Below are 25,850 nucleotides of genomic sequence, written 5' to 3'. Positions count from 1 at the left end.
AAGATTCTGCCAGCTGCCAAGCTGAAATATCGTCCCAAGGGGTTCATTTTTAACGATTTCTTGCACCTATACATTCCCTTTTTTTCTCTCTCTTTTTTTCTATTACTTTTTTAGTTTTCACTTAATCTTGTCAGTGATGTTCAATTTCCATAAAGTCTTATCTTTAAAGGTATAAGCTGGCATGAAAGAGGATGACGTTCGAGTCTTCTTGAAGTGGCTGCATCAGAATTGATCCTAAGAGGCTTCAAATTAATTCATGGAGATAGAATGAAGAAGACCTACAGCATTATACATATCAGTTACTCCCTCTGTGGTCCCATTAATTAGTTTAAACTTTTGGATTGTGTTGTACAATCAGGGGCGTCACAAGGGGGGGGAAAGGTCGGACTGAGTTACTAGCGCCCAAGGTGGAGGGGACTTAATTATTCAATACTTTAGCTATTGAGAAATAGCAGATATACAAGCTCACAGCATGGCACCAAGTGCCGCATTGCAAGCTTGTAGATTTGCTATTTCTTAAAAGTCGTGAAAATGTGTGCAAATCTTTGAATATATGTATTTTTAAGCGAACATTTGTAACTCAAATTTTGCTTCTGGGGGGTCCCTGGAACTAAATATTTTGAGATGGGGGTCCGTGGCCAAATACATATAAATTTGTGGGTCCTTCATGTGAAAAAGTTTGAGCACCACTGACATGTAAGCGTAGGTTTTTCAAAAACCTTAGAAGGATTTGAAATTTTCATGATTTAAAAAAAATAGCAGATCTACGAGCTCGCAGCGCGGCACTCGGTGCCGTGCTGTGAGATTGTATATCTGCTATTTTTCAATAGTTAAAGCACAACATAGTGGCGGCGGGTCAATAAGGCCAGGGTAGGCTGTGCCTTCCCAAATGCTACGCTGGGTATTTTGCAAATTATATAATATATGAACCGCGGGGGCCCGGCCGTCAGCCTCCGACTGACAGTCAGTCTCAGTCCAAATGAACGTCAATCTGCCTGACCGTCATCGCGCTGCCTCTGTTACACCTATTTCCTGTTATTTTTCTGAGTAAAATGTCACGCATTGGGAAGAAGTAAAGGGGGACACTTTATTGTGAAGGACAACAGGAAGAGCATTCACAGACAGACAATGTTGTTTTGTTTACGTTTAGTGAGAAGTGTAGTGATGATGGCTGCAGTGGACCGCGCACTTTCAAAACCTTTTGTAATTTGTATCAACTAAAATATACCACAGACACTTTCAAATGAGACAGGCAGCGATGCACAAGCAAACAAAGGCATTAATCATGACGTCGACATTGGACAATTACGCCAGCGAGGAAACTATACAATGATATTATCATCATCACGGATACTTTCTGATTCTGGAAGTGGAACACTTCATCTGTGAGTATTATTGCCTGAACAGGTCAACTGTTAGGACTTCTCCTCTCTATCGCGCAGCTGAAAGCCTGTATCAACAGAATAATTGTGTGTGTGTGTGTGTGTGTGTGTGTGTGTGTGTGTGTGTGTGTGTGTGTGTGTGTGTGTGTGTGTGTGCACGCGCGGCTGCGCCGTCACCGTGCGTAATTTGGTTGCATAAGATGTGATGTGTGTGCATACTGTTGTCTATTGTGTAGACCTACAGATTGTTGTCATTGTGTCAGATAGGTCTGTAACTGTTTGGGTCGCTGTATTCTTGTATATAAATGGCATGGAGGCAGTGTCTGACACAGCCGGTGGAGGCCCCCCCCCCCCCCTCCACCGGGGGGGGGGGGGGTTCGGCGGGGTGCAGCCTCGCCAAACGGCTCACCCGCCGCCTATGCATAGTGCGTTCATGGGGGGCCCGCAGTGAATCCTTGTACCCAGGGCCCAGAATTTGGTGTGACACCCCTGTGTACAATGTAGTGGATAAATGATTAGATACATCAGCAATCAGGGCAACAACAGCCTGAAGGTGTACGAAACAGGTTCTGTGCACGGTTTGAAACTGAATCCCATGCAAGTGCCATCTCTGGCTAGGGAAACAAATAGCCTCTTCCCCCTCAATAACTGAAAGGCACTTAGGCCACAACTGCTCCAATAACGTTTTTAAGTGGCCACAGATAGCAGCGCACTGTTGCGTTACATGCAGCTCACTAATGTGAGAGTAAATTGGTTTGTAAATCCTCCTTACCTTTTCAATTAGTCTCCTGGGCTCCAGCTATAAACTCTTACTTAATCTGCTTGCATATGGAAATGCTTAAAAAAATAAACAAGCTACACGCCCTGTGGTGGTGCAGGAGTCAAGTTCCTGCTCACCAGTACACTGTGGAGACTATATGAATTAAGGGTGTAACAATAGTAACTGAATCGAAAAATCGATTTTAATTTGCAATGATCTACTATATCGATTATGCAAAAGCATATATCCTACCGTTTTGTCTTTGTATCGTATCGGTATCATTTAAAATACAGATAATCGGTATCGAATTGTTTTGCAGTGCAAATAATTGATTGTATGGGAACTAAGTATCTGTGCCTTGTATTTAGCAATTTTAAGAAGGAAAATGAAAAAGACAGGTTTAATTACTCTTCCATTCCATATAGCTACTCTCGTCTATCGATAAATGTGTGTAATCTCTGTGTTCATGTCAAGGGTTTCATGTCAGGTTTGTGTTGAAATATAATGTCCATGTATTTGCTAGAGAATCAGAGTGTCTTATTTATATCAATAATATTAGATTGTTTCCCTTAGAAACATGAACTATTGTGATGTGATGTGAAACTCAGTGGTTAATAGAGTAAAGGGCCATTCACACTGAGCACTATGTATAAGGTATAGTTTTAAAAATCACACCCGTGTGAACTGAGCGGTGGTCGGTGTGTGTGTGTGTGTGTGTGTGTGTGTGTGTGTGTGTGTGTGTGTGTGTGTGTGTCTCTTGCCTGAACAACAGCGCCCCTCCCTTAACATGTGTGGTCAGAAAAGGTACTGCAGGCTCTGCAGGCTACATACAGACACGGACACACACACGCACGCATACACACACGGCCACGTATAGGAGACGGTGTAACCACCGCTCAAAAATTGTCAAGTGGATGGCAGTGTACACACAGACTACAAAAAACATACAAAGGTGAACAACATAGTTACCAGTAAGACTCCCTAATAGGGAGATAAGCTACCGTCAGGTGGCATGTATGTTGTCTGCAAAAAGCAACCTCGTGGTCGCGCTAGAGGGGCATGTGAGAAATCAGGGGCGGAGGTTGTGGTTTGCCAGCCAAGGAGTGTGCATGCAAAGTTTGGCATGGATAGGGGCAACGGTGTGACGTGACGTGACAGACAGACAGCCGGTGGAAGTTTCCACTTGCGACCTGACAGTCGCAATCACCATAATTATCGTGTCGCTAATCGCAGCGCAGCTTGGAGGTTGGCTATTTTTGGTGAGTGATACCACACTGAACTAAGCATAATCAAGTCAATACTGGAGATGTGGCTTAACGGCATGGATTTCTACACATAGAGGGCAATTCTTTCAACAAAAGATGCTGCATTCAAGTTCAGGAGAGTTTGGACAAGACAGTTCTCTTGAATGCTGCCTTCAGGTATGGCATGGAAAGAGGGCATTTGCATTTGTTTCACCATAGTAAAAACTGCATTTTATGGTCTGGAGAGGGCACTTTTTACAGACGGATAAAAGGGCAGGGACTCAAGCCCCCTTTGATGTCTATGTGTGCACGAGAGTGAGCGAGAGCGAGAGAGCTGAACACTGGAGCAGAGCATTTGCTCAGATTGTGTAACAGACGGTGCGCGTTCCCATGCTGCTTCGCTGCACTTCCCAGCTTCAGTACCATGGAGAACGCCTCTGATTCCACCAGCAGGTGGTTTTCAGCTGTCAGTCAGCTTGAGGGTTTATTTAGGGCTGTCACGATTATGACATTTTACAAGAAGATTAATTGTCACTCAAATAATTGCGATTAACAATTTGATAGTGTTTTTGTCGTTGACAATTACGTTTCTGTTTGGCTTGTAGTTGAAGTTGCACATGGCAGATATGACACATCAACATTAAAGGTGCTTTAAGTGAAAACAAAAAACAAACAAACATTGCATTTATTTTGACCGTCAGATCGCAGTTACTATCAAAACCTCCACAGGCTGTCAGTCAGTCAGTCAGTCACGTCACGTCACGTCACGTGACATTTTTACAAAATGTTATTGTACAGTATTTTGGTACGGAAAAATAATGCCATTGGTGTATACAATATACCAAACTTGATGCACATGTACAGCTGAGGATGCTTTTTACATTCTCCTTGCTCTTTTGCCTTTTGCACTCTTTCTTTCCTAAGCCATTATTACTTAATTAATTTTTATCTCAGATGTGTTGTTTTTTTGTTGTTCTGTTGTTGTTTTTTTAATTTACATATATACCACTGCATTGTCTGAAGGAAGCCGAACAAAAATAAGTTTTACTCTTATGTACCTGTACAAAAGATATAACAATAAAGTACAACCTTGAACCTTGAACCTTGAATTGCCTTCTAAAGATTGTGTATGCGACCTAATGGTCGCTTATCTCCCGATTTCGGGAGTCTTGGTGATTTCACCTACAATCACCTACAATTTCAGTAGTTTATCCTGTATCCGGAGTGGATGTGCTATCACAACCTGGAAATGCATTTTCACATTCTCGTGTGCATGTGTGCGTGTGTGTGTGCGTGCGTGCGTGCGTGTATTCATGCAGGCACATAAGCGTGGGAGATCTACCTTGATTGTCTTTTGTGTTATTAATGAGCTTGGTCATGGTGAGTCACAAAGCTATTAACTTCACAGCCAGACATTAAACCAAAATGCTAAAGCTCTTAACTCAACCTCTGCCAAAAAAATACCCCTTTGTACCCCTTCCCTGCCATGCCCGAGGAACCCGAAGATTTAATAAGCTTTAATTAAAAAGAAATAATGTATCGAAGCGGAACCAAAATAGGCCGGAACTAATGCTCCGTGATCGGTTTCTACACGGACACATTATTGAGCGGACCAGTTAACATTGAGGCCGTGAACCGGAAGCGGATGGTCCGTCGTCTATTTTGGCCCGTTAGCTTTCTGTGTAAACTCTGCGGCTTACAGACGGAGAACTTATTGATCAATTGGAAAAATTTAAAAGGATTTGAGAAGCTGATGGAATACGCGAACACACGATGCATAGCAGTGTCCGATCACGCACGATGGAAACTGGATGAGCGCCCGCGTTAACAGGTAGGAGAAGCCAGCAGTGAAAGACATAGAAAAATCTTCGGGCTCCTCGGCCGTAAACTACGAATGAGTTAATGGCTCAATATGAAAACCAAATCAGCGTGCTTTAATTGTTTTTAATTCAATCAAAGTACCGTGACCTCCGCTCCAACCTGCCTCGCTGATACTACCAGACTTTAATTACATGGTGGGCCCTCGTGGGTTTTGCAACTGGGCCCCCCATTGGTAAATTAACCCATTCAGAACGGGTACACATTATTGTGTATCATTATTTTATGCTTTAACTATTGAAAAATAGCAGATTTACCAAGCTCACAGCGCGGCACCAAGTGCCGCGCTGCGAGCTTGTAGATCTGCTAAACCCAAAATGATATGTATTTTGCCACGGACCCCCATCTCAACATATTTAGTTCCAGGGACCACCCAGAAGCAAAATTTGAGTTACAAATGTTTGCTTTGAAAATACATTATAGTCAAATATTTGCACACATTTTCACGACTTTTTCAAAAATAGCAGATCTACAAGCTCGCAGCGCGGTGCCGCGCTGTGAGCTTGTATATCTGCTATTTTTCACTGGTTAAAGCATTCAATAATTCTAGGCCTAAATGGGTAAGATTTTAATGATAATTAAACCTTGAAGAATGTGTTTATCATGGTGATAGTGACTCAGCTAGGTGGGCGTGATGGGATACCACACAAAGGCTAACATGCCCCAATTTGGGGTGATAGGTCATTGTTATTTAAATCAATTAGTCAGTTATATAGTCGTTATTGAAAGATATGTAATTCATATTTGTAGAGAGCATGGAGGCAGAAACTGTATTTTATTTATTTTGCTTGTTTTTTTACTGTGCACTTTTTTCTTTTCTTTTCTTTTTTGTTTGTTTTACAGGTCTGAGGGGTGGGTGGGGCTTTATATGTTTTGTATGTTATTTGTATAATGGAAAAATTAATAAAAAGACCTTGATAAAAACTAAAAATATATAATTAAATAATCGTTTGTACATTTAAAATTTCATAAAAGTTTCAAAGTCAGGCTTTTTTATCTTAACTGCTGGATATTATTCATATAAACAATCTTATCATAAACATCAACTTTTAAGATTCACCATCATTAAATAATGTTTTATCACGTTAATCAGAAGAACTAACATTCTTATAAGAAACGTGGAAGCAAAGTTACTGTATGTTTGTATGCACGGACGGACGGACGGACGGACGGACGGACGGACGGACGGACGGACGGGCAGACAGACATGATCTGCAGATTTACAAACAAGAACAAACAAACAAATACAACTGCACCCATGAGATGAATGTGCTGGAATATTTCAAGAATATTACAAGCAATGAATCAGGGTTAACGGCAGAGGCAAAGTCCTGTTCAATAAATAATAATTCATCCCAAACACAGCTTCATTTACTTTGTGTAAAAGATCCATATTTATCATTTTAAATGCCTAACAACAGCCCTGTGAGAGAGAGAATGATGATGAAGCTGCTTGAGTGGAGCAGGATTTAAGTTGAGGGATTAATGTTGATGAAGTTATTGCACAAACACGCAAACTTTAGATGGTAATCGCAGCTAATCAGGATGGAACGTGAAAAAAAGCTTGTTCGCATGACTATCAAGATAATGTGTACCAGTTTGTGTGATGTTTGTACAAAATCTGTAGGAGTAGTATAAAAAGAATTCTTGCAAAAATCAGCCAGCTAGCGGCACTATAAAAGGCTGATGTGAAAAATGCAGGGCAGAGGTTTTTCCTTTGCATCTAGGGATTGTGCGTGTAAAGTTTCACACCGACAACAGTGCTGGAAATTAGCTGTTAACAGACGGACGGACGGATGAACACACACACACACACACACACACACACACACACACACACACACACACACACACACACACACACACACACACACACACACACACACACACACACACAGACACTCACAAACATTCTTCCCTCTTATCTCCTCAGACTGTTTCCACATGTACAGAAAGGATTAGATATACTCTTGGGGACAAACTTTCATATTATGATAAGTATGGTCGCCTCTCAGGCTCTCACAGCATATCTTGCATCAGTAACATAGGCTATACTTGGATGGTCGGGTGTCAATGACGGTGGAGTAGGGACGGGTGGGAAGGGGATGGGACTTTCAGAGATACTACTTAGGATCATGACTTGTATGTTTTCTATTGTTTGTATGTATATGTATTAATTATTTATGTTAACTGTTTCATTTTGTGTTTTTGTTAATGTATAACTTTGATTTTGTGTGGATAGAAATAGAAAAAAAGAGCATGCATTGTTGCATTTATCTCTGACTTAATGTAATTTGCTCGAATAAAACACATTTGAAACAGTTAGCTGTCTCCCACATAGGTTTAGAGAGTGATGCAGGTCATTAAGCTATTAGATAATGACCTCACTCAAAGGCTAATGAACAATGTGCTAATGAGAGGGATGGTGAGAGGGCCATTTTCTGCAGACAATGAATGAGTTCAGTGTCAAATTAATGCTTGATTATCACAACTATAAGACCTATGGTGAATGGGAAAGATCCATTTACAAAATAATTATTAGGACAAAAACTGTAGTTCCATTCCGTAGTAACAACAATGTTCAAAGGTAAGGTGAGGAACAAAGAGGATCCAAGGCAGCTCTGTTCAGTTCAAAGTAGAAAAATATTTATTTTAATTCATAGCAGCAGCAAAGATAAAAGACGACCTACGCGTTTCGGCCAAGGGTGGCCTTCATCAGGGTCCGCTCCGCGGATCCTCTGTTCCCCTTTTGTTACTACGGAATGGAACTAGAGTTTTTGTCCTAATATGTGACTCAGCTTGACTGAGGGGCAGTCATTTCGGAAGGCAGGGTTTTTCACTACTGCTAATATGATTTTTTTTTTTTTTTTTTTCTAAAATGAAAAAAGCCACAAATGCATCTCAAAATATCTAGGCTACATTTCACTTAAACGCCAGAGCTTAACTCTGCATGTAAATAAGACTTTTTTTAATTAATGTGAGAGATCGTCAGGTTTGCATTTGCAGGTTAGACATTTATTTAGAACTTGAATATCTCAAAAGTAGCATGGCATCATTCTATAAGCCATATCTTCAAAACTGTTGGGTCAATCTCCACAACCAATATATCATTTTGTAGCTATGATCAAAAAATGAAAATGAGAAAAAATGCAATGACTAGCCGTCAGCCGCGCTGGGACACATATTCAGATACCCTCTCCGAAGAGCACCTGTTTACAGCTTATTCATCATTCACGGACCCACGTAGCGCTTCTTCTTCTTTTATCTATACAAAATAATTATGTTCTACAGTAATTAGTAAATGCATATGCATATGGAACATAGTTCTACTACCACACAAGGCTCACCGAGCAAAGCAAAACTTCAGCTGCTTCATACCAGGGGTGAAATTGGTTTGATATTCTTGCCGGAACTGTTCCGAAAGAAATTGGGGGGGCTCTAACCCCCCAAAAACCCCAAAATGCTTAGAAATCTGCATTTTGGCACAGTTATATTTACACGCAATACAAACACTACAGGTCCTACACCTGGCTGAAACAAAGACAGAATAGTAGAAAGAGCGAATACATTCTCTGGCACCGGCACCTGCCGTGGAACTGCAGTGGCAGACACTGCCGCACGACTGGCAGTTCAACCAGCAGTCGCACTGCATCACCAGTGATAGGACCAGCAGTCCCGGCAGTAGGACCGGTGGCCGCCACACGGACCGGCACCGGACGGGCGGGCGGTAAACTGCCCGTCCGTGCGGTGGTGGCTGCCACGGCAGTTACCAGCGATGCCGGTCCTACCTACCGTTCCGTGCAACGGCCGCCGGTCCTACTGCCGGGACTGCCGGTCCAACTGCCGGTCCGTGCGGTGGCCGCCGGTCCTATCACTGGCGATGCAGCGCGACTGCCGGTCCAACTGCCAGTCGTGCAGCGGTACCTGCCGCTGCCAGATAATGTATTTGCTCTTTCTGCTATTCTGTCTTTGTTTTTATCTAATAAGATAATATAGTTCTAATTACCAACACATAATTTCTTACTATTGCTTTATTCTGTCTTAAAGTGTACTGTAACATGAAACATGATTGCAATCCTAAAGGAAATATCTATAATAAGCCTCTTCATATTGTTCATTATTCCATACAGAAGGGTAAGCAGTAGGGCTGGCAGAATCACCTAAGATAAGATAAGATAAGATAGATGCTTATGGTCACTGTAGGCTACAACAACATTTTGTTTAGTATATCCACATAAACACAGTAGCAGCATCAACAAAGAAAGACATACTGATAGAGCAATATTATTCCATCCTAGTCAAGTCACCATCACCTGTTCTCTTAATTGTTCTCTCTCCAGGCCCCCACACACATGTAAAGCATTTTTGAGTAGCCTACTTAGAAAAGCATTCACCCCTTTCACTTTCACCCCTGCTTCATACAGTACTTCAGCAAGCTTCATAACGCCTCACGCTGTGCGCTTGTAGATCTGCTATTTTCACTACTTTTGTGCGACACTTTTGTATGAATATTGAATATATTTTGAATAATTTTGTATTTGCATATTTACTGTTCCTTGTTATGTCAGTCTTGTTTTGTCAGTATTGTTGATGTTGATGTTTGATGTCGAGGACTACGGATGAGAATTTGCATCTTGCTATATCCGTTGTATTTACAATAGTGCCACCACTAGATGGAGCCATCTCCTGCTGGGTGGCCAGCCTAACTCTCATAGGCGAGTGCTGTAGCTGCGCAAGCCCTGCGCAGCCATTACGTGTGCGATGACTTTTGTGCATGTCATCACTATGCGCCAGAAGGCCTTGGCTTCCATTACCTCTAGGCTAATGTTATTGTTAGAAGCACATTTTTTGTCTATTTGGCCACGAATAAAGGCTGTCCTCTTCCAGAAAAGCATAGATTCAGAGAAAATGGGCTTCAAAGTTGGCCATCTGCATTGGATTACTGAATAAATCGGCGGAAAATGCGATTAGCGATCGCGGTAAACAACGGCGGCCCTCGGACCACCTACAGCGTCAATAATCAGCTCACGGTAAGGACCAAAGCACAACGTTGCTAGCCAACAAAAAAGCCAAACTAGTTCGTGATCGGCACTCCGGATTGCGTCGCTAGCCGACAAAAGGCCGAACTAGTTCGGCGTTTTGGCATTATAAGGGTTATGTTCATTAACACTTTGAGTGCCAGGGCGTCATATGACGTCAGACACGCACTTGGCAATGATGCCAGAAAATAATATTGGCGTCATATGACGCCAGATGCTTTTTTTTCATATTACAGTAGTACAGTGTTGGATCTATGCGGTAACCAAGATACAGCCCTTTTGGACGATGGGACGGTCGTCATGCATGACAATTCAGTGGCGTCAGTTCAGAACAAGCTAAGGTATGGCAACATGACTGGTGTCTGGTGAAGACACCAGTCATGTTGCCATACCTTAGCAACAGGCACGATGAAAAGTACATTTTTATTATTTCCCCCTGTCAAGGTATGGCAGCTGCATACCCCTGCCATACCCAATTGACGCCCCTGCATGACATCACACGCTTATGTGACCAAATTCAAGCATGCTGATTGGCCGGTTCCCCCCAGAAACAAGGGTCTCAAAGAATTCAGTGACTTTTACCGTCCGGACACACAGCAATCAGAGGGAGAGAGAGATATATTGAGAGAATGAGCTAGAATTAGTTATAAAATCATTAGATGTAGTATTATTTAGAGAGATAGAGATAGAGAGAGAGATCGGAAGGTAGATGTTTTACCTAGGAGGAGTGGGGGAAGGGAAGGGCTAGTTTCTTTGTAGGTTGGGGCCGTCCATTTTGTAAAAAAAAGAAAAAGAAAACGCCGTCCCAGTTACCGGACCGTTGCTCCGCTGATCAGAGAGCAAGTCATGGCCGCACATGGAGACCAAGCAGGCAGCCGAACCATGCCCCGTGGCCGTGGACACCAAGCCCGCAGCTGCCCAGCGCCGCCACCGACCATAATCAAAACCCGAAGCACCAGTTGGACTTTCGTTTGTTGCTGCGCGGCTGCGTTTGGGACTTGACTGAGGCGACGCGTGAGGATGAACGGTGATGCCGTTGAACGCTGATGCCGGCGATTTGAAGAGAATTCTGTGTTTTTGCTGCTGTGTCGGGGGAGCCAAGGAACGTCGCCAGCCATCCACAGTGGACGGAGGAGCTACGGCGGTGATCCGGACCGGAGGCAGGCTGTTTGGAGCAGTGTATCATCTTACGGCGCCCACCGGCTGCACCGATAGGTATGGCCCCGGAGAGCGGAGTTGCAGCGGGCGCTAATACACCCAAATGAGGCCGTGCGTGGACTTAGCCAAGGAGGACGACCCGGTCGCTGCGGTGCTCTGTCTCCCCCTGCCCTGAAGGAAGCACTGCTGAGGTGTGCTGCGATCAGCGAACCGGGTAAGCATTATAAAGCTATGCTTTTTACGTTTCAATATGTTCTATACGTCTGTCTGTCTTTCAATGTTATATGAGATCAGTGCTGTGTTCTGGGGACTCACCGGGGACTACCCTCCACACCTCGCCCGACTTGGGACACCCTCGCAGGCACGGCGCCGGCCTCTATACCTCCGTGATGGAGGAACAATAAAATATGAACGGCGTCTGCCCTCGTGAACCTTTCAAAGTAGCGTATTTGATAGGGATTATGTACTATAGCGTCTGCCCTGGCCAAACGAATAGTAGCTGATCGTATGCCCTCAAAAAAAGTCTAGAACACACCACTGTATGATATGCATAAAGTGTGTTCCTGTGGAAATGAGCCATGAATCTGTAGGTCTACTCTAATGCAAGCTTGTAATACATTCTTCAATCAATCAATAACCGATGTCAATAAGCCTGACCTGCTATTGTTTTTTTTCCACGTAGGGTGCATTTGGTAATATACAATTCAATTCAAAGGAGCGTTATTGGCATGAGAAAACATACGTTTACATTGCCAAAGCAAGTATCACACATACAATAAAAAAAACAGTTGAAAATATACAGTTGGAGGGGGTACAGCATTGTTCAAACAGAGCTATGTCGCATTGTCATTTTATATATATACAGGGTACAAATAGCAGCATTATTTTCCTCATAGTACATAAAGGTATCAGCTCTGTTTCATACTGTATGTGCAGTAGGTCTAGATGTCAATCCATGGTTTGTAGTAGGTGTATGAAGTTCCTCCAACTTCTTCCAGTAAGAATACATTTCTTTATAGTTTAGTTTTTTATTGTGTGTGTATACCTAGATAGATAGTTTAGTAATACAATCAGTGTGTGTGTGTGTGTGTGTGTGTGTGTGTGTGTGTGACATAATAATCTATCAAATCGATCTCAAATCTGTATCAAATTTGTATCAAAGCAGAGCCTATAGAATTCAGTGGCCACGTATATATACATATATACATTTGAAATTATTTAGACTAGTGAAAACAGCCGATCTACAAGCACACAACGCCTCGCTTGTAGATCTGCTGTTTTCACTACTTTTGTGCGACAGCCTTTGCTAAAGAACATACAAATTATACAGAAGCACGTTCATTTAGTATTTTGTATTTATTTCTATCATATACAGGGCCCGTGGAGTCTGACTGGATGGAGGAAGGATGGGAGCCCGATCTGCAACCAGACCAATGACAACGCAGAGGACAGTATGATGGCGGAGATAGCGAGAGCGGAGGAGTCAGGCATAGGTCATACACACTGTAGGTTCGCTGCCTGGACCAATGTCACTCTAGGGGAGCTGAAGAACTTTCTGGGACTTCTCTTCCTCACAGCTATCGTTCACAAGCCGGAGATTGCCATGCAGTGGTCAAAAAAACATTGCCATGCCGTACTTTCCCAGAACAATGGCAAGGAACAGGTACCAGGCCATTTTGAGGCACCTGAGGTACACACACACGCACGTGCACACACACACACACACACACACACACACACACACACACACACACACACACACACACACACACACACACACACACACACGGTGAACAGTACCATCTTTGACCTTGATTTGTGGTGCCTTTGACTCCTGAATGTTGGCTTGTTGAATGCCTTTTTTTGACTTTTATATTATTTTATTTATTCTTTACTTGCTGCACATTTATTTTATTTTACTTTTATCCAGTTATATTTTATTTTTGTGAAGTCATATTTGTGATTTTTTTTTGGAAATATTTGTAAATATTGTTGAACATAAATATGTTCATGCTGGATGTGTGAGGTACTCACCAGGGTTAGGGTTCGATGTTGCCATAAAATAAAAGGTTGACATTGCTTTTCTGACTTTTTGTCTTCCTGACCTTCTAGACCAGGTAAAAACACAGTGAATTCACAGTGCATAGTTCTATCAAAATGTAAGGCAATTTCCACCTTCTGAGTCATTTCATACTTTTTCACTTTGCCCCCTTGAAACTAGACGATGGTACAATATTTTTTTCACTTTTTTTGCAGAAAATAAAGTAGGCATGCTATTCTTTCTGTCAAGGGTACTTGTGTTCCGTTACCATTTACCAATTTGTCGCTATGGCTTCCTAAAGTTTTTTTTCTTTGAACTCAAATATCTCAGAATCTAGATTTCTGAGGTTATTGACTGGTTTTTGGTAAAAAAAAAAATCCTCTTTTACCAAACCTCCCATTTTTGTTCCGATGTGAATATCGGATCATTTTCAATATATTCCCTGGAATCGGGGCAGAATGAATGGGACCTAATGGTGGCACTGGTAAGGGACGGGGGCCAGGGGGGGCTGGCATTCAAAGTGTTAATATGCATTGTCCCATCGAAATAAATAAATAAATTAAAATGAAATGAAGTACAGTGATGATAACCAGCTTCCTGATCATTTTAATATTTTCTCGCACGCACGCACGCACGCACGCACGCACGCACGCACGCACGCACACACACACACACACACACACACACACACACACACACACACACACACACACACACACACACACACACACACACACACACACACACACACACACACACAGTGTTGTGTGCTCACCCAGATGTTGCCGTCCTGGTGGTAGGGTTTCCAGTTCCTTCCTGTGTCGCTGTAAAGGAGGCGGTACCTCGTCGTCCAATCAGAGCTGCTGTAGCGGCCCTGCGTTGCGATGGCGCTCACTTGCTTCCTGGAGCCCAGGTCCACCTGCAGCCACTGGTAGTGATCAGTGTCCAATGGAGACCAGCCTCCAGCACCTGTTAACATGATATCTGATTACTGGTAGTGATCAGTGTCCAGTGGAGACCAGCCTCCAGCACCTGTTAACATGATATCTGATTACTGGTAGTGATCAGTGTCCAATGGAGACCAGCCTCCAGCACCTGTTAACATGATATCTGATTACTGGTAGTGATCAGTGTCCAATGGAGACCAGCCTCCAGCACCTGTTAACATGATATCTGATTACTGGTAGTGATCAGTGTCCAATGGAGACCAGCCTCCAGCACCTGTTAATATGATATCTGATTACTGGTAGTGATCAGTGTCCAGTGGAGACCAGCCTCCAGCACCTGTTAACATGATATCTGATTACTGGTAGTGATCAGTGGAGACCAGCCTCCAGCACCTGTTAACTCATCTGGTGCCGATCCCGAACTAGTTCGGCTTTATTTCAATCCAATACAATCTTTTTTTTATTAATTCACTTACCCCGAGCTGCTTGTAGAGTCGTGGGTGGTCCTGGCTCGCTAGCCGCTAGCCAGCTAGCCGTTCTACTCTGTCCGACGATATATTCCATTAAAAATGGTTTAAAATACATTTTTGAGCTCCCCAATGTTCACCCGATGTTCGGCGCCGCTTCCGATGAGTACACGAGTGTGCCGATCCCGAAGTAGTTCGGCTTTATTTAATTAAATGAATAAAATGATAAGAGGCCTTCTGAAGCCTGGCTTGATTTTTGTAGCTACTAGCCGAAAGCTAACAACGTCCCGGCCGGCCGTAATTTGCGAACGCAATCGCCAATCTCCGCCTAATCCAATGAAAGACCACATCTTTAAAGGCTTATATCTCTTTTTTGTGTTTTAGGAAAGCGGCGCGAGGTTTATTTACGGCGAAATCGCCCAAAAATGATCTTTTAGATGACAAAATGGGAATAGCCATTCTGTTAGCATCTTCATCCGGGAAATTTCCATGCCGTGCATCAACGTGAGCACGTCAGGTCCTGGAAGCTGAAGTCCTGGAAGCTAAAGCGCTCGCCTATGAGAGATGCGCTGGCATTCTTTGGCCCCTAGAGGGCGCTGGCACGCAAAGAGTTAACATGATATATGATTACTGGTAGTGATCAGTGTCCAGAGGAGACCAGCCTCCTGCACCTGTTAACATGATATCTGATTACTGGTAGTGATCAGTGTCCAGTGGAGACCAGCCTCCAGCACCTGTTAACATGATATCTGATTACTGGTAGTGATCAGTGTCCAGTGGAGACCAGCCTCCTGCACCTGTTAACATGATATCTGATTACTGGTAGTGATCAGTGTCCAGTGGAGACCAGCCTCCAGCACCTGCACAGCATCACAACAACATGACATCTCATTGTTGTGACTGTCTGCTACAGAAGGGTTCTTGAACGTTTTTAGGCCAAGGACCCCTTAGTTGAGAGAGAGATGAAGCAGGGACCCCCACAACCTGTTCATAGATTCCATATAGTTTCATTGTTTGACAGCACAATCGTCAGTGTATTTTGGATTCATGTCAATTTGTGTTTTCAGATAACCATTTGAACTGTCAACTGTCAATACTTTTATAAACTTCACCTTTCACTCTGTACTTAGTGTGCTCTTTTTCCCCTCTACGTCAAAGTTCTTTGCAGAAAATAGCCGGTTTACAAGCTCGCGAGGCGTTGTGACCTTGTAGATCTGCTATTTTTGGCTAAGGTTCTCAGAATATGGACGCTAGGGCTCAAGTGGTTAATATAAAAAAGGAGGAAAAAGTTTCTATCACTCAAAGATTTGGAGGACCCCCTGTAGTAACTCTGAGGACCCCCATAGGGGTCCCAGACCCCCTGTTGAAGACCCATGTGCTATAGCATCAGTTAATCCTGTACAGAGGAGATCGGCCACCAGCAGCTAGAGAAGATCTAAGAACACCATCATCAAAATAGTTTATATGGCTTTAATGGCACATCAGCAGTAAAACAAGGAACTAACGTGTTTCTCGGAAATGTGTTCGTTTCTTGTTGACTGGAGTGAAACAGGTCAATAATAACTAGGGATGGGTATCGTCTGCGATACTTTTAACTCATACAGTGCCGCCGGCCACAAGGGGCGCTAGAGTGCCAGAAATGTCTCTATAGACCTTTGCTCTAGCTTCCGTCGACACTGTCCCAAGTGCCTTGGGATTTCACTCCAGCCAATGCTATGGGTGACGAGAGGAGGAAGCTAGCTGACACGTAGCCAAAATGCTAACCCATTTAGAAGCCCGATCTAAAGCTATTTCAGTCGCAAAGAACTTTTTCTTTGGGTCTGGGAACACAATCCGGAGAAAATCCTGTCTAAAGATGTGATTTATCATTGGAGTGGGCGGCGCGATGCGGCCGTTAGCACGACTACGGCCCGTGTATGGCCGAGTGTTGGCCTGGACCATGGATGGAAATTTAGACCGGGGCTTCGTTGAGGCCTCCGATTAAATAATTCATTTTATTAAATATCCCGAACTAGTTCGGGATAGGCACCCTGGAATACGTCGCGCCGCCGACAGTATATATTGAGGTTTTTTTGGGGGCTCTAAACTTTATTTTAAACCATTTTCAATGGAATAAATCGTCGGACCATCTAGCGTCTCTCGTTGGCTAGCGCTGGACGAGCAAGGACCACCCACGTTGCTCCAAGCAGCTCGAGGTAAGTAAAATAGCAAATAAAATATTGTATTGGATTGAAATAAAGCCGAACTTGTTCGGGATAGGCACTGTAAGGGTTAATGGTATCGATCGCATGACGCCGATACTATCGGGTATCGGTTCACGTAAAAACGAACGATACCTCGTTTCGATACTCTGGAACGCACCCCTGGCCGGTCACATCTGTAACAGTTGGGCTACTGAGAGTTTAATGACTGCTTTAGTAGGCTACACTCGTTACTGTGGAAAATAGCCGACAATAGCCTATAATGTTTATTATTATGATGATTATCCAACGTCTATACTCTCCGCTCCGCCACACTGTGTGATCATCATCATCACCTCTGCTCTACCGCAGCAGCCAGCGAGTCACCACTCTTTCCGTGTTGAAGTTAAACTTAAATAAAAAGTATCGGAAATGGTATCGAAAAGGGTATCGTATCGATTCAAATTTGAACGATACCCATCCCTAATAATAACATACTGTAAGCAGCACAAACAATATCTTCTGCAAACAGAGTGCAAACTTAAGAGTTTGGGTTTGAATTTTCATAGCTCTTTATGACGAAAGAAGTTAAGAAAATGAAAGAAAAAGTTTAGAGTTAAAGACCATCTGTTCCATATGGCCAAATGTAATGGCCGAACTCCCATAGTGGTTTGAGTACTGAAGTGGCAAACTGGCAAAAGAAAATTAATAAAAAAAAATAAGGAAAATATTGCTTTGAGGTGAAACCAATGAAGGCCACTCAGAGTTGAATGCTTTTGAAAGCTGCTTTCTCTCTCATAAGCAGGGATGAATGTCTGAATGTTTGTTTCATCTTCTTCCAGAGCCAGACAGCGTCCTTTCTAGCGTCCTTGCACAGTCGTGACTGAAGCAGCTACAGTAGCCTACATGCCTCACTGTTCTTTCTGTGAGAGTTTGAGCAGTGACCGTTGGTGTACCAAGTCGCCACCCATTAAATCACATATTATGTCAAACTCAAACCCCGTGGGCCAAATCAGGCCAGTGAATGATTTATCTTTGGACCGTGGGGTGATATTGAATTATTGTAACTGGCCCTCTGGTATATTGCACACACCACCATAATACTACAAGTCCCACAATGCACTGTGAGTGCATTGGTGCGTATCGAGGGCCCACGAGCGCCAGGAAGCGTTGCCTGTGGTCAACTTTCAGCTACGCCTCTCCCCAAAAAATGATTAAACGAAGGTGAACTCTGAAAACAGGGGTTTTCAAGCCAGATGTTCACAGATGTAAAGGGCAAACCTGTGTGTCTTCTGTGTGGATTTGATTTACTTTCTCATTTTACTATATGAAATCAGTGATTGGTGAGGATCATAGAGCAGGAAACTGAGCTTTAATAATGCATTATCCATTTTAATGCATGCAGTTTCATTTTTGCATTTATTAAAGGACATATTTTATTTTTGAAGGAAAATTACTTTTTTAGCTGTTTGCCTGTTGAAAAACATGTTCACTTGAAATTACTGACAGAGCCATAAGAAAATATTGCAACTGATTTTATGTTTTACTTTAATGATTAATGTCACTGGAATAATATAGGCAGTGTTAGGTCCAGGTTCATTATGTGCAATCATTTCAATATGCTTTAAATAAACAGGCCCCCGACTTGTAATTTTTTTTTAAATGTTGTCCCCTCTGTGTATTTGAGTTTGACATCCCTGCATTAAATCATGCAAAAATAATAACAAGTAAAGTATGTTTTTCTTACTCAAGGCTCCATCTGTTGCCACTGCTATAAACAAACTTCAGCTGCCAGCACAATCATTGAGAGTAGAGAATTTATGGACCCATTCAATCTTGGAATACACTTATGGTGGCATTAACTCTTTTTCTGTTTTGGAACAAGAAGAGGACAAAGACGACAACAGCCTTTCTGACTAGGGTCATGGACTTCAATGAGACTTTGTGATCTGACAGGGGGGGGACAATAATGACCCTGGCACTGTGGCTGCTGTGGGCACTGAAAATGTTCCAAGATCAGTTGATTGCAAGTGCCAGCAGAGATGAAAGAAGAATCCAGAATGATAGGCTGTCCCTTCAGCCAAACAATGTCTCCAGTATTGACAAAGCATCATTGCCAGCCAGACAATAGAGGCATGCTCGTTCTGGAAACTGTACTGACATCTATGACTGATGCCGAAAAGACACATTTGCGGCACTATATTGGCTGCCGCAGCCAGGGGTGTCGCACCAAATTCTGGGCCCTGGGTATAAGTATTCACTACGGGCCCCCCATGAATGTTCTTCACACGTTATTACCCATTATGTTGTGCTTTAACTATTGAAAAATAGCAGATATACAAGCTCACAGCGCAGCACCGAGTGCCGCGCTGCAAGCTTGTAGATCTGCTATTTTTGAAAAAAAGTGAAAATTGTATCTTTGAATATTACAAATCCTTCTATGGTTTTTTTGATAAACCTATGTTTCCCATCTCAAAATATTTAGTTCCAGGGACCCCCCAGAAGCAAAATTTTAGTTACAAATGTTCGCTTAAAAAATACATATATTCAAAGATTTGCACCCATTTTCACGACTTTTCAAAAATAGCAGATCTGTGAGCTTGTATATCTGCTATTTTTCAATAGCTAAAGTATAAAATAATTCCAGGCCCCTCCACCTTGGGCCCTAGTAACTCAGTCCCACTCCCCCGCCCCAGGCCACACCACCATGTTCTGCTTTGTAACGACTTGCAGTTGCAGTGACGCTTATTACCTGCCTGCGGGAGACGCGGTAAAAAAAAAAAACGCAGACGTTTTGAAGGAGCTTTTCCTCTGCTTCTTCATTTTTCCCTTCAACAATTTTTTCAGACTGAAATATGGCCGTGCCCTAACTTGGGGACCAAAAAACACCAGCTTCTGTCAACATGTCCTGAAGCAATCGGGTCTCTCTACCTGAGGTGAGACCAGGCTCTCTATGCCCTTTCTCCCAGCCCCTCGGGTCAAAAGTTAAATGTTCAGTTAAATGGAGCGGAAACAACAGAGCAGAGGCCAGGAAGAGAATGATGCTGGACAGAATCCCACACAGAGACTTATCTCTCCGAGAAAAGAAGAGGATACCCTGTGAGGACAATAACACAAACACACGCGCGCTCGCACACACAACTATGCCGTAAAACTATGCCTAAACCTAACCCTAACCCTTAGTCGAACTAATGACACGTAGAAATAGAGAGAATTTCCCCCCCCCCCCACCCCACACCCCACACACACACACACACACACACACACACACACACACACACAATGTGATTCAATTCAATGGGCTTTAGTGGCATGAGAACATAATTATACGTTTACATTGCCAAAGCAGAAGTGTACACATAATATGTGTCCCAGCGCGGCTGACGGCTAGTCATTGCATTTTTTCTCATTTTTATTTTTTCATTTCATTTGAAAGCTGGGGATCATAGCTACAAAATGATATATTGGTTGTGGAGATCGACCCAACAGCTTTGAAGATATGGCTTATAGAATGATGCCATGCTGAAATACTACTTTTGAGATATTCAAGTTCTAAATAAATGTCTAACCTGCAAATGACCTGACGATCTCTCACATTAATTAAAAAAAAGTCTTATTTACATGCAGAGTTAAGCTCTGGCGTTTAAGTGAAATGTAGCCTAGATATTTTGAGATGCATTAGCAGTAGTGAAATGACTGCCCCTCAGTCAGGCTGAGTCACATATATTGATTTAATACAATCAAAATAAAATATTTATAATTTGAAGGGGTGGAACAGTTTTCATGTATGGAGATTACTGGATGCAGACAGTGCAAGGATGTGTAAACCATGATCAGTAGTCTTTAAGGTGGTTGTGTTCCATTTGATATCCTTCTATCACAGCAGCTCACACATCTTGCTGCTGTTGTTGCACATTGTCGTACTTCACCCAGCAGGTATGGGAGTTTTTGGTCATTGGTCATGTTTTCAAACTCTCTTTGTGTGGTTATGATCTGTGGGAAGTATGTGTCTCTGATGTCTTGGTACAGTGGGCAGGCGGTTAGGAAGTGTATCTCAGTTTCCACTTCATTTTGTGTGCAGTGGGTGCAAAGTCTGTTTTCTCTAGGGAGCCAGGAATGCCTAGGACGTCCTTTCTCGATCGCAAGACTGCTTGCTCACCGAGTCTCAGTACCTCGTCAAGATTTTTCTTTGTTTTGGGTCTGTCACCTTGCTCAGGTACTCTGCCACTGTGTATTCTCGGTTTAGGAGACACACACACACACACACACACACACACACACACACACACACACACACACACACACACACACACACACACACACACACACACACACACACACACACAGTCACCATGATGTCACTGCGAACTGACCACGATGTCACTACAGTACACCATCCTGTGTGACAGATTTTACGCTGCAAAGAGACAGTGGCACGGATGAGAAAATAGAATGAATGCTGTTGAAAGATTAGAACATGATAGCAACGGAGACAGGGAGGAGTGGGGAGCAGAGAGGCCTGGAGAAGATGAGAAAAGGAGAGGAGAGGGACAGCCAGAGAGAGAGAGAGGGAGAGAGAGAGAGAGAGAGAGAGAGAGAGAGAGAGAGAGAGAGAGAGAGGACAGAGAAAGTAACCAGAGATTGAGAATGACAGATTAACCATGGGTGACGAGAGGGTGTTGGTGGATGAGGCTGCCAAGCATTCAGCAACACACGCACGCACACACACACACACACACACACACACACACACACACACACACACACACACACACACACACACACACACACACACACACACACACACACACACACACACACACACACGCGCACATGTGCGCACGCCCCACATCCAAACAACAATAATTCCATATCTGATCCAATTACAGAGTCATTACACTCAGACCTCGGCTCTGTCAGATAACCAGACCTGTATCACTGGAAACGTCAATAAAAACCTCAAAGAAATTACCCAGCGAAGCTGTTCCACCCGAGGGAAAAGAAACACACTCGCGTGCACGCACGCACGCAGCACGCGCGCGCACACACACACACACACACACACACACACACACACACACACACACACACACACACACTTCACAATGATAAGTAAACAGGGGTTTAATTAACACGCATGACTTAACAGGTCATTTTGACCTTTTTTGAGATTTGGAAATGGAATCAGATTGCTCAGGAAACACTCAAAAATATTTGTTTCATATTTACAAAAACGTCTCAAATGGTAGAAAAAAACAAAACAAGACTTGGCTTGTATGTTAAAGAAAAGTCATGAAAGGGCACATTTCCTGAGCAAACCCATTCCACCTCAAAATCTCAAAATCAGGCTCAGTCATGCCAGTGTTAAAATGAAGATTAAAAAAAAGACTCCAGACAATGACACAAAGGGGATTCCATGCGTTAGTGGCCAAAAACCAAAGTGATGTCCATTATGTTGTGCTTTAACTATTGAAAAATAGCAGATATACAAGCTCACAGTGCGGCACCGAGTGCCGCGCTGCAAGCTTGTAGATCTGCTATTTTTGAAAAAAAGTGAAAATTGTGTCTTTGAATATTACAAATCCTTCTATGGTTTTTTTGATAAACCTATGTTTCCCATCTCAAAATATTTAGTTCCAGGGACCCCCCAGAAGCAACATTTTAGTTACAAATGTTCGCTTAAAAAATAGATATATTCAAAGATTTGCACCCATTTTCACGACTTTTCAAAAATAGCAGATCTGTGAGCTTGTATATCTGCTATTTTTCAATAGCTAAAGTATAAAATAATTCCAGGCCCCTCCACCTTGGGCCCTAGTAACTCAGTCCCCCCACCCCCCCCCCCCCCCCCCCCCCCCCCCATCAACACCACCACACAGGTATGCATCACTATAAAAGATGAACCGCTGGCAGTCGTTGACGACTGTGTGCACTTGGGAAGTCTGATTAGCCAGGACAACGCTGCACAGAAAGACATCCAATCAGTGGCGTCAGTTCAGAGAAAGCTAAAGGTATGGCAACATGACTGGTGTCTTGCACTAGCCTGGTTCCAGCCCATAGACCCGCCCACTCTCTGAGTGGACTGTTTCTCTGGTCTGGAATTGTGTTCATAATAAGTGATTTCTGGAGCCGAAATGACGGCTCCTCCAATTAGCGCAGGGGGTGGGGGTGGTTTAACAAATAACCAATCCGTGCCGTCAAAGTCCCTCCCCTCCAGAAACCGCTCAAACAGGGCACAATGTCAGACTCAAGCTTCAGCTGAGTCTGAAATCAGGTTAGTCTTGCATGCATGTTGCCCTTAGCAACAGGCATGACACATTTATTTTAAGAAGTACATTTTATTTTCCCCCCCATTTCTACGGTTTCTTGGGCTGGATATGGCAGCCCGGAACGGTTGTTCAAGTGCAGCTAAACTTGGCGTGTTAGTAAACGTGCCACAATTAACAATAATAAATTGCACCTGTGCAGCTGACCTGCGGAACTTGGGAATGTACCATTTTGTCAAGATGGGGAGAATATAATTATAATATCTTGTTAAAGTGACCATTTTGTTACATTTTGCATTTGTAGTTATTTTACTGTAATTTAACAACATAATAACCAGCACAGTAGACAAAGAGAAATTCATGGATTTATATTTAAAATTAACTTTTCTATTTCCCCCCCTGGACCCAGGGTATGGCAGCCGCATACCCCTGCCATACCCAATTGACGCCCCTGCATCCAATGCAGATTTGGACAAACACCTACAGCAGGGGTCTTCCAACGTTTTCAGTCCAAGGACCCCTTAGTCAGAGAGAGAGATGAAGCAGGGGGTCCCTGCTTCACAACCCATAGATACCATATAGTTTCATCGTTTGACGGCACCATCATCAGTGTGTTTTGGATTCATGTCAATTTGTGTTTTCAGATATTTAACCACTTTAACCGTCAATACTTAGGCTGTCCCTGCAGCCAAACAATGTCTCCAGTATTGACAAAGCATCATTGCCAGCCAGACAATAGATGTACTGACATCTATTACTGATGCAGAAAAGACACATTTGCGGCAATATTGGCTGCTGCACCACCATGTTCTGCTTTGTGTAGTTCCAGGGACTCCCCAGAAGCAAAATATGAGTTACAAATGTTTGCTTAAAAAATACAAATATTTGCACACATTTTCATGACTTTTCGCAGCACTCGGTGCCGCACTGTGAGCTTGTATTATCTGCTATTTTCCAATAGCTAAAGTATAACATAATGAAGGCCCCTCCACCTTGGGCCCTAGTAACTCAGTCAGTCAGTCCCCCCCCACCCCCCCCCCCCCCTTGTGACGCCCCCTGCACACACACACACACACACACACACACACACACACACACACACACACACACACACACACACACACACACACACACACACACGGACGGACGGACGGGGCCGAAAACCAATGATTTCACAGCGTTTTATTAAAGTAAAAAGGAGAGAGGAGTGGTGGCGACAGAGGAAGAGGTGAAAGAGAGGACAGAGAGATGAGTACATAGGAGGTGAGAGGTGGGGGGGTGACAGGATGAGAGCAGGTGATGTTTACTCTCACTGAAGGAACAGATGGGATTAGACAGACTGAGAGGGAGAAATGAACTGACAAGAAGGGTCAATAGATTGGTGCTGAGCGGAGCCAGGTGAGGAAGACGAAAGGGGAGCACACACTGGACGCGAACGGCTGCGCAGCGTCGCGCCGCGGTATCGACGCACATGAAGTGCCGCACGGTAACCCCAACTGGATGCGGCGCGCTGCCAAACAGTACATCCATTTCCCCGGTGGGGAGAACCATGGGAGAACATGTTCAACGCGCGGCAACGCTGGATAAATAGAACAGTGGTGTATCGGCGCGGCAGGCGACGCGGCAGAGCCGCGACTGCGCGCGTCTGACGCCGCCGGTGTGGGTTAGTTCATTGAAAATAACAGGGCCGTATGTTTTGACGCGCCGCCTCCGCGCCGCCTCCGCGCCGCCTCCGCGTCCAGTGTGGGTTCCCCTTGAGAGAGAAAAAAGCAATGAACGGACGGTGTGAAAGAGACTGCTCATGGGGACATGAGAGGGCATGAACAAAACTAAGCAAAAACAGTATCCCAAAGACAGTGTTGTAAAGTAAGTAATGTACTTAAGGAGGACTTCACCACTTTTCAACCTAATTTCATATAATAGGTCCTCACTAATGTTCATGATAAAAGAGCACAGTTTTTTCCTACTCGGTCCAAGTCTCCTAGGAGAGCTGTGGGAAGTTCAGAATCCATCGTCTTGTGACATCATCATTTTCCCCCCAAAAAAATTATCAATATTTTTGAAAAAAAATATTTAGATTTTTATTATCGCGAGAACAATGGCTTCCACTTTAACATTGCAACTTTTCAGGAATAGAAAGGCTGCAGTTTCTATTAGCTTGGATTCCCAATCGATGATGTCACAAGACGATGGGTTTCTGACCTGCCCACAGCCCTCCTCTGAGAAAAAAAAAAAGAAGAATCTAAAGCAATTTTTTAGTGAGGACCAATTATATGAAGATAAGTTGAAAAGTGGTGAAGTCCTCCTTTAAGTACAATTTTGAGCTATTTGTACTTTACCTCAGTATTTACAATTTCCAGTAGTTTTACTTCTACTCCACTACATCTCAGATCCAAAAATTGTACTTTTACTCCCCTATTTGAAGCCTTTAGTTACCAGTTACTTTGCAGATATACATTATAATATTATAAACATACATTAAGCATTT

General features: G+C 43.3%; 1 protein-coding gene across 1 annotated transcript in view; it reads right to left on the bottom strand.

Moving 5' to 3' along the window:
• Positions 1-25,850, bottom strand: part of LOC308307179 (contactin-associated protein-like 2) — a gene marked incomplete at its 5' end in the record, with an annotated part of 419,567 nt that overhangs the window by 224,487 nt on the left and 169,230 nt on the right. Inside the window, one exon of the mRNA XM_080752350.1 lies at positions 14,278-14,471. Within this exon, the coding sequence (XP_080608476.1) occupies positions 14,278-14,471 (194 nt within the window). The remainder of the gene's footprint in view (positions 1-14,277; positions 14,472-25,850) is intronic.

The sequence above is a fragment of the Nannobrachium achirus genome (assembly GCF_963921795.1).
Source record: "Nannobrachium achirus genome assembly, chromosome: 21".
Classification (NCBI taxonomy): domain Eukaryota; kingdom Metazoa; phylum Chordata; class Actinopteri; order Myctophiformes; family Myctophidae; genus Nannobrachium; species Nannobrachium achirus.
Note: the sequence above shows the minus strand (reverse complement) of the source record. Positions and strands in the feature narration are given on the sequence as shown.